Source organism: Pipistrellus kuhlii, unplaced genomic scaffold (assembly GCF_014108245.1).
Source record: "Pipistrellus kuhlii isolate mPipKuh1 unplaced genomic scaffold, mPipKuh1.p scaffold_m20_p_17, whole genome shotgun sequence".
Classification (NCBI taxonomy): Eukaryota; Metazoa; Chordata; class Mammalia; order Chiroptera; family Vespertilionidae; genus Pipistrellus; species Pipistrellus kuhlii.
The window spans coordinates 7,316,891-7,331,902 of record NW_023425482.1 but is presented as its reverse complement, the minus strand read 5'-3'; the positions used below and the strand labels follow the sequence as shown (position 1 = coordinate 7,331,902).

The window sequence follows — 15,012 nt, the reverse complement described above, 5'->3', positions numbered from 1 at the left end:
GCAGGCCCGCCCTTACCCCTGCAGGTCCGCCCCCGCAGGCCCGCCCCCACCCCGCAGGCCCCATGGAAAGCTGACAGGCTTTGGCTTTGTCAGCCACAGGCCGCCCGTGCCTGTCCCAGCCTGGAGTGCATCCGGTTCACCTTTGACCCTCCCCACACCCCTCCTCCGCCGTGGCAGTGTCCTCTTATTTTGAGCCGTGGACCAAGCTGTCCCCTCTGCTTCTCCAGCTGGTGGTGGCTTTCAGTTTAAAAATCCGGTTCAAAAAAATAAAAATAAAAATCCGGTTCAGGGGCAGTTACCCGGAGAAAGGCCGGAGAAAGGCCGCGGAGAGCCGGCCCTCAGTGGGGAGCTTTATCTTTCCTGAGGCTCCCAAATGCGCATTCTTCTCATTGCACAAAACCTGCCGGATGGGCCGCGTCCGCCCCGAGGGGCCGGATGCCTGGGCCGCTTGACCCTTTGCCACCCGGGGCCGCTACCTGGCGATGAGTGGGTTCTGGTTCACGTCCTGGCTGGGTGACCCTCTGTGCACGTCTGTCCTCTCGGGATGAGGATAACATCTCTGCCCTGTAGATTTCGATGATTCAGCAGGAACACGCTAGCGCCAGGCACAGCAGCCGTGTGCCATGAACGAGGGCCACCAGTGCCGTCGGCTCCTCTCTCCCCGACGGCTGCCGCCACCCCCACCCCCACCACGAAGGCCACCACCATCTCCTTTGCCCCCGCCCCGTCCAGAAGCCCAGCTGGGGCTTGAGGGCTCTCCAGGGGTGGGGGTGCTCCTGGACATGGCAGCTGCGCCCCTGATCTTGGGCCAAAGGGAGAGGCAGAGAACCCGGCCCGTCGGGCTGGGTCAGCCATTGCTGCCACAGCTGTTCCTGTCTGTGCCGACGGCATGGAGTACGTCCAGGCCCAGGGCGGCCTCTCTCCTTCACCAAGTCCCAAGGAGTGACCAAGCCCACACCACACTCTGGAAGGAGCCTCAGGCTACAGATTGGGGCCTAAATCCCAAGTTTGGGTCTGACCCCAATGCACCCATGGGACCCTTTGTCAGTGACAGGCCAACGGGCCCCACCTGGGATTGAGGTGCCACGCAGGCAGCGCCCCCGATGTCTGTGTCAGCTCCTGGAGCCCCCCCTCCCCCATTGCCCTGCCCCCCAAAGCGAAGTCTCCGGGGCCGCTCGGCCGTTCCTCCCCCTCGGAAGCTGCTAGGCCAGTTCCAGCCTTGGACTGGCCTCCCCTCTTCCAGTCCCCCTACCAGAACCTCTTCTGGACAGAAACCACACCCTCCCCACCCCCATAGGTGTCTGAAGCCCCAGTTTGGGCCTTGGAATGAGTCCCAGGCGAGGAGTCCCAAGACCCCTGTCAGAGGTCGGGACCCCTCTCGGCCTCCAGAGCTTGCAGGGCACGTTGGGTGTCTCGTCATGTCGGGGGCGTGGAGGTGCTTGCTGAAGGACAGTTTGTTCATCCTCTGGCCCTGGCCGGGGTCTGACAGCTGCTCGCTCTGCCCTAGGAGCCTCCTCGGGCCTGACCCTTCCCCTCTGTGCCCCTCAGAGGGCGAGTCTGGTGGCCTGTGTTCCCGCCCGGAGCGTGGCAATCCGCTCGCCCCCCCCGGGGCCTGGGCACATCCGGGGACACCTCAGGCCAATCCTAACCCCTGCACGCCTGTCCCTGCACGCCCTGCGGAGGCCGGTGGTCACAGCACATGGGAGTTCTGGGGCTCGGCTGTGGGGTGGCCTCTCAGGCAGCCGGGGCCCGGGGGCCTTCTTTGCGGCCGGGTGCTGCGCGAGGTGGAGCGAGCGAGGGTGGGCTCTGAAGCCACGTGGGCCCGTCCCAGTCCCCCGGCTTCCCCCAGCAGCAGGACGTGTCCGTGTCGGGCGGTGACATTGCTGCCCTGAGCCTGCGGGGCGGGCGAGCGGCCTCACCCGCTGGCATCTGCACAGGCACCGTTGTCGCGGCCGGTGAGAGAGATGACCAAGCTACGCGGCTGTCTGTGGATGAGACGCACGGAGGTTGACAGGGCTGGCGACGGTGGCAGCTGCGCTTGCATTTCTAGCTCTCGTTCAGGTCCAGAGCCCCGAACACCGGGTCCCAAGCCAGCTCCCTTCCCCGTGTCTGCTGGCCGCCCGCCTCGTCTGGTCCCTGGCTTTGCCGGCGGGTCTGGTTACCACGGAGCTCCTGGGGCCGCCTGGAACCAAGGTCCGGTCCCTGAGTCCCGGGCAGCGGCTCGCGCGGGGGGCTGTGGCGGCCTCAGCGTGCCCGTCGCTCCACCAGCCCGAGGGGGCTCTCCCGGGCTGCTGCCACCAAGCAGCCGGGAGGAGAGGTTCCGCCTGGCACTCTGCCGCTTGCGTGTGTGTCTGCCGTGCGGCTGGCAGGCCTGGCGAGGGGGCCCCTCCCTGTGGGTGTCTGCAGCCCCATCTGTCTCCGCACAGGTCCCCCTCCTCCTCTGTCTGCTGGGCTGGGGTTCTGGAGGCAGGTGGGCAGGGGAAGCGGTCCCCGGGGCTGAGCACCGGGCCAGGCGGGAAGGCAGGCGGGGGGAGCAGTGGGCTGGTGGGCGGTGCCAGCGCTGGATAGTAAGAGCGTTGGCCTGCCCTGGCCGTGATGATGCCGCAGTGACTTTCCCTGGCCCCCCAATCCCCCTCTGCCTCCTCGTCCCTGCTTCCCTGGCCTCCCTTGGTGTACACCCCTCTCTGCTTCTGCACCCTAACACGGCAGCATTGCCCCTCGATTCAGGAGCCTGCTGACCTTCGCAGTCCTGCTCAGCAGCAAGTCATTGGCCCTTGGAAATGCATTCGGTAATAAAGATCTGCATCTCGCCCTTGCTGATGTGGGATTAGCGTCAGTCACGTGACAGTGAGGTGCAGGAGCGTGGTGGTGGCCATGGCTAAGAGTGGGGACTCCGACCGTCCCCCTCCTCTCCCTCCCACCCAGCGGAGAAGCCCCGGGGGGCAGGTGGGCGTGTCCTGGGCCCGCTGTCCCCTCTGGGCCAGGCCTGCTGTGCGTCCCGAGGGTCCCCACGCCATTCCCACTGCCCTGTGCCTTGGATGGGACTTCATCTCCCGGACCCCACGTGCCCTTTCCCACCGGCACAGGCTGGACTTGCATTCAGGGCCCGCTGTTCCTGTTTCCTCGGGGACCTTTCCGGAACAGGAGGCAGAACCAAAACTGGGACAGTCCGGCCCGGTATCTGTCCCGCTCCACCGCCTGCGGGCTGGGAGGCTGCCTTCGGGTCCCACAGCCCCTTTGGACCTCACAGGTGAAGGGGCAGGGCTGATGGGCGGCAACCAGACCCCTTTTTGGGTCTGAATCGCGTGAGTCCACCCGGCCAGGGTTCCTCCATCCTGGGTGGAGACGGCGAAGGAGCAGCCTGGAGAGGGGGCTTGTGGGAGGCCCAGGGGGATGCTGCCCGCACCGGGCCGAGGGCTCACTCATAGTCCTGATGACCCCAGGGTCGTGACGGCCTGACCGAGTTCTCACTGTGTAAGGTCGGCCCAGGGGCCAGAACAGACACAGAAACGGAGAGCGGAGGGCAGGTACGCACAGCACAGAGGATCCCGTTCCCTCCCGCCTTGGCTCTGTCTGGCCTGCACTCGGGCAAAGCTCCGCTGGAGGGGAGCATGCTGCTCGGATGCTCACTTGCAAATCGGTGGCCGCTGCCTCCTGCTGGCTTCCCAGCGGTCCCTGCCGTGCTGCCTGCCAGCCCCGGGCCTCTCAGGATGCTGGCCCAGCGGCCCTGTTTTAGAGAAAGCATCAGGTGGTCCCTGCCGTCTTCTCTGCTCTGTCACGCCCCCAAGCCAGGCAGCCTGACCCGTGCAGGGCCAGCCTGGGGGGGGGGCAAGGCTGTTTGGTGTGACTGCGAGCAGCTCTTGCCCTCTGCACCTCCAGTGTCCAGGCCAGGGCGGCCCTTCGGGACACAGTAAGGGCATGCCGTTGGTGCTCGGTGGTGGTCTGCGCGGCTGGTTAAGTGTCTGGGGGAGCTGGCAGGGCTGCTGCTGCCGCTGTGTTTCCAGGCCTCCCTCCCCTCCCCGTGTGGCATCCTTGGGGTCTCAGCTGTTAATTACATGTGCCCAGGCGGCCCAAGGCGCTAATCCTCCGAGTCAGGCGGCCGAGGTGACCCGGAGGGCTCTGCCTCTTGTCATCTCCAATCCGCGCGCGGCCGCTGACTCCCGCCGCGTGCCGCCAGTTAATTACCGCCATCACGGCCCTGCCGCCGCCGCGGAACGGGGTCCGGCGGCCGCTCGCTAATTGGCGGGCGGTGGTCAGGGATCGATGGCGAGCTCGGCTGGCTGCTGACAGCCCGGCCCCCAGGGATTAGGCACTAATTGTGGACGGCCTCCCAGGTGCCCCCAGCCCCGGCCCCCGCGTTCTCAGGAAGGAGGCTAATCCGGAGACTAATGATGTGGGTGGTGTGCGGGGAGGAGAGCGGGCCAGAGGCCGGGTGGCCCCGAGCCTCCCCAGGCAGTTCCACAACCCGCTGGGCACCTGCTCCCGAGGGGAGAGGCGGGCGCCTCCCTCCAGTGGGGCCCAGAAGCCGGTGCAGGATGGGGCTCAGGGTGTCCGGTCGCATCTTCCCTGAGCCCCGGGGGACAGCAGTCCACCTGGCCTCTGACCCCAGCCTGGCCTCCGGGCAGCGGCAGCCTCTGCCCTGGTGGGTGGGGGGGTCTGGGTGTGTGTGTTTTCTTTCTTTACATTTTTGGCTCCAGAGCGTGAATAGCCAGCCACCCTCCCTCCACTCACAGGCAGAGTTCGGACAGGGTCGCCCGGAGTGCATGCAAGCTGGGTGCACAGTAGGTCCTTCGGGCAGCCAGGTATCCGAGGCTTTATGAGCAGTGGTCACGTCACCGCCACTCCCAAGGTGGCACTCCAACCGTCCGTGGGTGATGGTGGATCGAGAAAACGGGGTCCCGCCCTGGTTGGTTTGGCTCAATGGATAGCGCGTGGGCCTGCGGACTGAAGGGGTCCCAGGTTTGATTCATGCCTGTGTTGTGGGCTCCATCCCCAGTAGGGGGCATGCAGGAGGCAGCCCTCTCTCTCATCATTGGTGTTTCTCTCTCTCTCTCCCTCTCCCTCTCTCTCTAAAATCAGTAAAATATATTAGAAAAGGAAAACAGGGTCCTTTGGCGCAGGGGAACATTACTCAGCCATGAGAAGGAACGCAGTCCTGACACAGGGGGCACTAGGTGAGCCGTAAGGACATCACACTGGGTGAGAGAAGCCGACACAAAGGGCTGTGTGTCGTATGAAATGTCCAGATTAGGCAACTCCGTGGGGACTGAGAGCAGATCCGGGGGGAGGGGGGAGAGTGCCAGTGGGTAGGGAGTTTCTTTTGGGGGTGAAGAGGACTTTCTGGAATTGATTGTGGTGATGGTTGCACTGTTGTGAATATGCTAACAGCCATTGAATCGCACACATGGTATGGGGGAGTTCTTTGGTGTGGGAGTCATATCTCAGTATAGATGCCACAAACCAGAAAAAGATGACTGGTAGAGATCCCATGGAAATCGACCAAAAAAAAATTAAAATGGGCTTTTTATTCAAATACTAGAGGCCAAATGCATGAAACTCATGCATGGAGAGGGTCCCTAGGCCTGGTCGGCAATCAGGGTCGGTCTGTGGGGTGACCGGTGGGGTAATCGGGGAACCCCCCCACTGGCACCCGCCTTGGCTGGCCTGGGACCTGCAGGCTGGGGGCAGCTACTGCATTGAGCATCTGCCCCCTGGTGGTGAGTGCACATCATAGCAACCGGTCGTCCTACTGGTCTTTTCTGCCGTTTGGTCGATTTGCATATTTGGCTTTTATTATATAGCATAAATACCTGTAGAAGAATGCACAGACCATGTATGTCCAGTGAGACGAGTTTGCAGTGAACCACGGGCTGGAAACAGACTCGCCCCTCTCTGCCAGGGGGCTTGGGGGGGTGGGGGGGCAGCAGGTACAAGTGCAATCAGACCCTGTAGCTGCGTTTCTCATTTTTTATCTTCACTCGGTGGTGGTGCTGTGCCTTACTCTGTGCCTGAGGCACTGCTGGCTGCTTCCTGCCCGCTGTGCCTGCTCGATCCTGACGCCACTCTGGTGGACGCCAGCCCTGTGGTGCCGGGTACACGCCCGGGAGCAGGACGCCAGGCCAGCTGCTTCCTAGAGTTGCACAAACCTGGTGAGGGCATGGGTGCCTTACCCTCCCCGCCTTACCACCACGATTTCCCTGCATCGGCTGTCAGAGTGGACAGAAGCCCCCCGGCCCCTGGGAGCCACTGGGTCGGCCCCAGCCTGTTTCAGAGCCTCGGAGGCCTCCCTGCAGGAAGCGAGGCCTCTCCCTCCTGCCCGATAGGCCGTCCCCTGGTGGCAGGGCATCTGACCGGGAGGCTGGATGCTTGCCCCCACTGGTGGGGGGCAGAGCTGGGATCTAAACCCCCGGTCCTTGGTTCCGGGGCTTGGCCCAGGCAACGTGGGGGTTGCCAAATTGTGGGGTGTGGGCCGTGGTTGCTGGGTCCATCTGGAGAAGGGGACAGCATCCCCCCACTCCTCCTGCCCATCTGGCCGGGCACCGACAGGTGTGAGCTTGGAGCGAGGGGGCTCCTGGCCTGGCATTGCTCCAGGCTCGCGCTGAGCTGGGCCGCTCTTGGGGCACAGCCTGTGGCTGGGTGGGGCAGGTCTGGCTGGACTGGGGGTCTCCCCACGGGGCTGCCCGTACAGCTGTGCAGGCTGCCCACAGTCCCGGGGAGGAGCCACGCAGGAGAGGCCTGGCCGGGAGCACCTCCCAGGGCCAAGCTCTGTCTGTCCGTGGGGCCTCCTCTCTGAGGCCGCTCTGCCGCCTGGTCACCTCTCTGAGGCCGCGCCTAGCTGGTCGGGGCCTCCGGGGCGGAAGGGAGTGAACCACGGCGACTCCTTCGTCTCAGTGGTGCTTTGGCAGCTGCGATCGTCCGAGAGCCCGTGAGCCACAGGCCACCTGCCCTCTGAGCTGAGGTTTCGTTTGGAGACGTGAGCGTGGCCACTGGAGACTCAGTGGTGGGGACGAGCGTCCCTGGGACCGACACCAGCCCTGCACTAATCCGGGGAGGGCGCTGGGAGCTGGCGGGATTCCTCCTTCCATAAGGGGAGGTCGGTGAGGACACCTGCTTCCCCGCGGCCTCGGGGCTGCCCGGGCCCGAGTGGGGCCCGTAGAGACAGACGGTGCCCAGCTGTGCACCCGTGGGAGGGGTCAGCGTTTGCCCCTTGAGTCCGGATGTGAGATGGGCGTCCCCAGGCCGCTCCTTAGGACTGTCAGCAGCAGCCTTCACGCCAGACCCGCCCCGAGCAAGGCTGACACCCGGAATCCATACGAGAAGCCTTCCGGTGCCAGCTCTCACCCCGGCCAGCAGGGCGCACGGCCGCCCACGCTCATGCAGGCCCGTGGCCGTGCCGTGGCGCGGCTGTGTGCACGGGGCCCGGCGTGAGACAGGTGTGCCCTCGCCCGCCTGGTGTCTGGCACTTGTTGCATCTTTGCTGTGATGGGATAAAGTCTGGGGGTCCGGGGACTGTTCGTGGCTCTCAGAGGAGGTCTGGGTCTGAGGTGGGGCTGGAAGCAGCAGCCGAGTGCTGAGCTGGCTGAGTCCACGCTAAGGCTCTGTGTCCTTCTCTTGCAGGGTCTTCACTGAGCAGTGAGTCGTCCCCTGTGTCCTCTCCAGCCACCAACCACAGCTCCCCCGCCAGCACTCCCAAGCGCGTGCCCATGGGCCCCATCATCGTCCCCCCCGGGGGCCACAGCGTCCCGAGCACGCCCCCCGTGGTGACCATCGCCCCGACCAAGACCGTCAATGGCGTCTGGAGGAGCGAGAGCCGGCAGGTGAGTGCCTGGGGAGGGGTGGGCGTGACCAGAGGCCCCAGGTGTGTGTGTGGCGGGGGGGAGGAGGGGGGGACTTCCACAGGGGAGGCCTGGATTGCAGGGTTCCAGTCCCTCCCTCCCAAACCCATGCTCTCCTGGGGCTCTGTCTTCTCTGCAAAACGAGGCAACCACAGAGCCCACCAGGAGGGTCTCTGCAAAGTAGTAAGCCCGTTCCTGGGTGTGATTGCCTCCAGCTGCCACCACCAGCCCCAGGGACGGGCGCTGCCGGGTGTCCGCGGTTCTGGAGCCGAGAGTCTGGGATCAGGTTGCTGGGGGGCTGGTTTCTCCCGGGGCCACTCCTGGGCCCGTGGGCAGTGCCTTCTCCCTGCATCTCTGCCTGGTCTTCCCTCTGTGCACGGCTGTCCTGATACTCTCTTCTAAGGGCACCAGCCATGCTGGGTCAGTGCCCACGCTGAGGCCTCATTTAACCTCCCCGTTTCCCTGAGGCCTCCTCTCCAGATGCGGGCCCATTCTGAGGCCCTGGGGGCTGGGGCTTCCACACGAATGTGGGGGGACATGATGTAATGCTACCCGTAACCCCAGGTAAAGGGCTTAAAACTGTGTTTGCACATTACAGGCACTTGCTAGACAATAGTTATTATTATTGCCTATTGCTCAAACAAGGAATTGAATTGGAAAAGCCCAGCCCACCTTTTGATGTTTCTGTCCTAACTATGGACACCCAGCAAGGGGGCCCTTCCCAGCACTCGGGGTCCCAGTGTGTGGCCGCTGCCAGGTGACCCGCCTGTGCAGACGGGGCTGGTGGCCCAGGCCGGCCCCTCCCACCTGCTCTCCCCCCGCACCTGGCGCTCCCGGCCCCAGGAGCCGTTCCTAATTAAGAACACTGTCTCTGCGCTGCTCCTGGATTTTCCTGCCAAGCTCCCCGAGGGATGGCACCGCTTGGAAATACTAATTAAACCACAAAGAAAGCAGAGGGGAGGGGGAGCTCCCCCCTCGCCCCGTCCCAGCGTGCTCTGCAGGGAAGGGGTGGGCATCAGTGTCATCAGGCTCCGCCTTGTTTTCTGCCCCAGAGGGTGGGGGTGGCGCCCGCCAGGCAGGCCCTGACCTAGGGTGAGGGTCCCCAAGGCACCCATGGAGACAGCTGTGGCCTGGGACCCCCTGGGTGTGACCTTAACTTGCCCCCTCGAGGCCCCCCGTGCTGTATCGCCTAGAAGCTGCTGCCTTGGAGACTGGAGGGGCAGGGCAGGGCCGGTAGGCGGATCGTGGCCGGAGGGGTTCGGAGCAGCCACCGCTGCCCCCTAGTCCTGGTGTGCGGGAGGACAGGGGGTCTTTCCCAGAGTCTCCCCGTCGGCCACCTGGCAGTCAGCCTTGACCTCCAGCCCAGCCAGCTGGCTCACACAGCTGCGGCTCCTCGCCTCTCCCCTAACTCACTCGGTCCCGGGGGTTTCTGCATCCTGTCGTGTTCCTGGCTGGTCCCTGGCTGCACAGCCCCCCGTGTCCCCTTTGCTCCCACCCAGAGGGGCACCTTCCCTGCCCACCAGGACCCAGGGGGCCTTGTCAGCAGGCCCCGCCCGGCTCCGCGCCCAGAAACACTGGCCGACCCCGGAGAACGGGCCGGGCCACAGAGCTGCTCCAGCCCCTGGAACACGAATGCCACAGGGAGGGCAGAGGGAGGGAGCGGGATTAGCAGCTGATGGCTCATCGGCCCGGCACAAAGGCTCAGGGAGAACTTAATCCTCCCGGGGAGGGGGCTCGGGGAGAGGCATGGGGGCCGGAGAGAGGAGCGGCTTCCCAAAGGGGCAGCCAGGAGCCAGGGGGGCCTCCTGCGTGGCGGGGCTCAGGGGTCTGGGCCCCTTCACTGGGGTCACCCAGGTTCCCCAGGTTGTCGGAGCTCGGGAAGGACGGATGGAATGAAAAATCGTCTATTTTAAAGCTAACGGGGCATGTCCTGTCTGTCTGACGGGAAACCTCTCTAATCACCGGAGAATGAAGGATTTGCCTCCCTCCCCGCCTCCCCCTCATCCGTCTTTTCTTTCACCGCTACAGCTGCGCCTGCAGCCCCGCAGCCGTCGCGCGGAAAGAAAGGCTGCCCACAGCTGCTCCTCCGTGCGTGCCGGGGGCGGCGGGGGGGCCCAGCGGACCCTCTCGGGGTGCCCGGGTGGCCGCCGAGCCTCCTGGCTGGGCCCGGGTTGGGGACGGCTGTCGGGCCCACCCCACCCTGGGCAGCCCTCGTGCGCCCTCCCAGCCAGGTGACCTCATTCCCAGATGCCAGTCACAAGCTCAGCGGGCGCCAGCCAGACAGCAGGCACGTGGGTCTCCCCTCCGCCCCTGGCCTCTCCGACCCCTTGTCTGCCTCGGCCAGGCCGGGGCGAGGTGCCATCTGGCCCAGCTGCCATTCAGCGGGGCTTTGTCCCCTGAGGGGAGCAGGGGGCTTTATTCCAGGGTGGCCCCCTGCGGGCTGGACCCCTGGAGCTGGCCGGTGCAGGGACGTGGGACCTCCTCGTGACAGACGCAGGCCCCAACCTGGGGGTGACCCCTCAGGCTCGGTGTGGACGCAAGTGCTGGGAGTGGGTGCCTTGAGGCTTGGGGGTGCAGTGCTGTGTGAGCCTCCCCTCACCCCCACGGCCCCACACGTCTCCCACTTCCTGTCTGTACCTGGGCACCATCATTGCTGCTCTGTGAGCTGGCCCTGCAGTTGGCACAGGTGACAGATGGGGAAACCGAGGCCCGGGACCGTTATATAAGGGGTCGTCCAGGACCAGACAGAAGCCATCTCCTCGGGTGACCGGGGAGCTCCCCTACTGTCCGCAAAGGCAACTGGAGGACCCCGAGGCCGGGTGCCACCCCTGTATGGAAGTGACTGGAAAGCTGGGAGGCGGGAGCCGTGGGCTCCGACTGGCCCGGGGCACTGGTGCGTGTGTCCTCTCCGTGACGCCCGCCGCGTGAGCACCCTCGGGAAGGGCGGGTCAGAGGTCGTGACCCCGGAGGACCTCGCCGAGCGCGGAGGGCGCTGCCGCCGGGGGCCGGGAGCAGATGCTGCTGCTCATTAGGAATTCCAATCAGCCGCCGCCTGTCTCCTCCGATTAATTACCGCGCGCCTCCCGCAGGCCGAGCACGGCTCCCGCCCGGCCTGTTTGGGGAACGGGACTCCGCCTAGCTCGGCCCCCGTCCGCGGCCTGCCCACAGGGTCCTGCTGGCCAGTGTGAAGGTGGGGGGCGGCCGCGGTGCTCCGTCCCTCACCTCCGCCTGGGGGTCGTTAGGTAACGGGGGGCTCTGACACCTCCGCCTCCTGATTGGATGAAGACGGTCAGCAGAGCGGGGAGGGCAGCAGCTGGAGGATCGAGGGCCAGGGTCTCCTGGGGGGTCAGGCCTCAGCCACCACGTGTCCAATGGCCATTCCCGCATGGGCCCCTCAGCCTGCCAGTTCAGCGGGACAGTCCGGGGGCATGGCCCCCTGCATTCCCGGGCATTGAGCATTTGTGGCAAGGCGGAAACACCGCGGATTTGGGGTCGGTGAACTTGGGCGAGTGCTGGGGGGGCGCCACCTGCCTTCTCCGAGCCCTGTTGCTGTCTGGTCGGTAGCGGTCTGGCCTGACATCGTGCAGATCTGGCCACGAGGAAGGAGGCCTGGTAGGAAATGGGCTCCAGAGTCCGGCCGCAGCTCCAGGCAGGCGGAGAGGAGCCGAGCGCGGCACGGCGATGGGCCTCCGGGTGGCGCTGCTCCCGGATCCCGAGTGGGCGCCTCTGGCTGCTCTCTGTGCTCTCTGAGCCTTGCTGCGCCTGCCGTTCAGCCAGAGGAACCACCAGATGGCGCCTTCGAGGGTGTGGTTTCCGGGGCCGGACGCCTCTGGCTAAGCGTGCAGACCGTCCCTCTCCGTGGCTGCGTGGCACACTCGCCCTTGGCCCTGGCGGAGGCCTCTTGCTCCCCCTTCCTGCCTTGGGCCAGCCCTTTCTCAGCCCCGGGCTCCTCCTCTCTGCCCAGGAGTCTGGGGCAGATGCCGCCCATTGCCGTCTCCCCGCTCGGTGTGTGTGTGAAGGGGGCCCCCGGGCAGGTCTGGCCGGTCGAGGGCCTGCAGCTGCCTGTTCCGGTGGGTGCCAGGGCCACCGCAGGGGCTGGCTGGGAGCAGCGCGGGGTGTTGATCTCCCGGGCAGCGCCATCTTCTCGAGGCTGAGTCACTGCAGGCACCTGGGGTCAGGGTGTCTGTGATGCAGGCCCACAGCCGTCAGCACCTCGCGGCCTTGGCCCTGGGGATGGATGGCATCTGCTTCTGTTCCGCCTGCTGCCGAGCAGAGCTCACTTCCTGGGCGAGCGGGGCGCTGGGACCAGCCGCATCGAACTCTTCCAGTTTGGGCTCGGAGCACATGTGGCCTTGGGGGAAATCCATGCTGGGAGAGTGTGGGGAGCCCCTGCTCTCTGCCGTGTCCCCTCATGGACACTGGGTGCTCGTTGTGGTGCCCCCAGCAGTCCTTCCCCATTGCACCCAGGAGGGCAAGGCCCTCCCAGGGGGGTTTCTGTGCAGACCTGTCCCTCATTGGGACCCATGTTTCCCCTTCTCACCCTTCTGCCTCCAACGCCACGTGTACCACAGATTTGGGTAGAAAACCTTAAGGAAAGGCGTTTCTACAATAGAACAGCCACTACCTCTGAGTCTGCAGGAAGACCGGCTGGTTCTTGTCGGGGCCTTCCCTTACCCCCACCCCACCCCTGACCCACCGCGCTCTCGCCCCCAGGACACCAGCTCTCGGGGCAGCAGCAGCGGCCGAGAACGCCTCATCGTGGAGCCCCCACTGCCCCAGGAGAAGACGGGGGGCCCGGCCATCCCCTCCCACCTGCTCAGCACCCCGTATCCCTTCGGCATCTCCCCCAGCTCGGTGGTGCAGGACTCCCGATTCCCACCTCTCAAGTAAGTGCGGATTGGGGGGTTGGAGGCCTGCAAGTGCTCAGGGTCTGGGCCCCTGAGGCGGAGCTGGGAGTGGGAGCCAGGAGCCGGGAGCCTGCACCAGCTGAGGCTGAGGGCCGCCAGATGGTGGCTGAGCCCGGGCCCACAGCCGGTCTGCGCCTGCTGTCCGTTTCCATGCTGAGCTGATGGCTGGCTCTCCTATTCTGCCTAAGCCCCGTCCTGGCTCCTGGGACAGAGGTGCCTCTAGGCTGCAGACATGTGCCTGCTGGTGAGGACAGCAAGGGGCCAGGCTGCCCACCTCTGTGCCCTGGGCCTCCTGCCAGCTCCAGCATCTCGTTAGCGAGAGCTGGAACCCGTCCCCGGAGACTGGTCCTTCCGAGGGAGATGGAGGCCGGGAGGCCGACCCGTTTCCCAGCCTGGAGTGGCCCTCGCTCACCTTCGCCGCTCTGTCCCCGCTGCAGCCTCCAGCGGCCGGTGCACCACGTGGTGCCGCCCAGCACGGTGACCGAGGACTACCTGAGGAGCTTCCGGCCCTACCACACCGCCGAGGACCTCCGCATGTCCTCCCTGCCTCCCCTCGGCCTGGACCCTGCCACTGCCGCCGCCTACTACCACCCCAGCTACCTGGCTCCGCACCCCTTCCCCCACCCGGCCTTCAGGTGAGCTGACCGAGGCCGCCCCCACGGTCCCCACGGAGTCGTGTTCAGGCTGGTGTGCTCGGGGCAAAATGGAATCTGGCCAGGAATGTGTTCCTCATTCCTGGGGGCCAGGCTCCCAGTGAGAGCCTGGGCAGCCCCCCGGCCGTCCACACTGGCCATCGGGGTCTGCCCTGGTGCAAAGTCCCCACTTCCTGCCTTTGCCGGTGGCTCCCGGGCGGAACTGCTGACAAACAGCACCGGTTTCACGGAGAGGAGGGGCTCCTCGGCTGGGCACCACCCAGAGGAAAGGTGGGGTCACTCTGTAGAAGCCGCCCCAGCCGAGCCCCACGGGACTGTAGTGACGCGCGGACTGCCCCACCTGGGCCTGCTGGTCGGACCCGGGAAGGCGCTGGCCTGGCTGAGCCTCTGGGTGGCGGGCGGGGCCTTGGCACCCCGGGCTGTCGGCACCCAGGGGCCCCTGTCAGCGCGGGGCTTGGGGTTGGCCGGGATGTGCCTCGGCTGGGAGGCTGCAGGACCAGCCTTTATCCCTTTCACGTTGGTCTTCACTGGCCTGTCTTCTTGGCACAGGATGGACGACTCCTACTGCCTGTCCGCCCTGCGGTCCCCCTTCTACCCCATCCCCACCCCCGGCTCCCTGCCTCCGCTGCACCCCTCGGCCATGCATCTTCACCTCTCCGGGGTCCGCTACCCCCCGGAGCTGTCCCACTCGTCCCTGGCGGCGCTGCACTCGGAGCGGATGTCCAGCCTCAGTGCCGAGAGGTAAGTCACGGCCCAGGCCGGCGCCCTCTGCTGCCCCGGCCCCCGTGGCTCCCGTGGCCCCCGTGGCCCCCGTGGCAGGGTGGAGAACAGCCCGAGACGGGCCTAGCTTGGCCACCCTGTGGCTCGGTGGTTCCTCAGCCACTCCTGTCCTTAGTCTACTCCCCTGTAAAGGCGACAGTGGCAGTGGATGCTCCTTGGTGACTGTGGGGATCACCACCTTCTGGCAGGAGCTCTCAGCGAGGCCCAGGGTGTTAGTACTCAGCTTGTCCTATCGATGGCGGGGGGGGTGGTGGTGTCTAACGTCCACGATCCTCAGCTCAGGAGGCCGGGCTCGCCGTGGAAACCCGGCGTGGCCGTCGGTCCCTCGCGTCTGGGAATCCTCGTTCGTGGGCTGTCCTCCCCAGTGGCGCTCAGGCTCCCGTTCCGCTCCCACAGGCTGCAGATGGACGAGGAGCTGCGGCGGGAGCGCGAGCGGGAGCGTGAGCGTGAACGTGAGCGCGAGCGAGAACGGGAAGCCGACCGGGAGCGGGAGAAGGAGCGGGAGCGGGAGCGGGAGAAGGAGCGGGAGCGGGAGAAGGAGCGGGAGCTGGAGCGCGAGCGCGAGAAGGAGCGGGAGCGGGAGCTGGAGCGCCAGCGGGAGCAGCGGGCCCGCGAGAAGGAGCTGCTGGCCGCCAAGGCGCTGGAGCCCGCCTTCCTGCCCGTGGCCGAGCTGCACGGGCTGCGCGGCCACGCCTCGGAGGAGCGGGTCAAGGCCGCGGAGCAGCTGACCCCGACCCGCGCAGGTATGCCGGCGGTGAGCCCGGCGGACAGGCCTGGGCCCCGGGGTGCCTGGCTGCAGCCCGTGTGCTGGCAGGTCTGACGGTCCGCTCTCCCAGG

General features: G+C 66.1%; 1 protein-coding gene across 5 annotated transcripts in view; it reads left to right on the top strand.

Moving 5' to 3' along the window:
• GSE1 (Gse1 coiled-coil protein) overlaps positions 1-15,012 on the top strand; it is a 402,534-nt gene that overhangs the window by 370,332 nt on the left and 17,190 nt on the right. For all 5 annotated transcript variants that reach the window (XM_036441246.2, XM_045582632.1, XM_045582633.1 and 2 more), the window contains 5 exons: positions 7,618-7,817; positions 12,549-12,721; positions 13,180-13,377; positions 13,945-14,136; positions 14,572-14,918. In XM_036441246.2, coding sequence (XP_036297139.1) covers positions 7,618-7,817; positions 12,549-12,721; positions 13,180-13,377; positions 13,945-14,136; positions 14,572-14,918 — 1,110 coding nt within the window. The remainder of the gene's footprint in view (positions 1-7,617; positions 7,818-12,548; positions 12,722-13,179; positions 13,378-13,944; positions 14,137-14,571; positions 14,919-15,012) is intronic.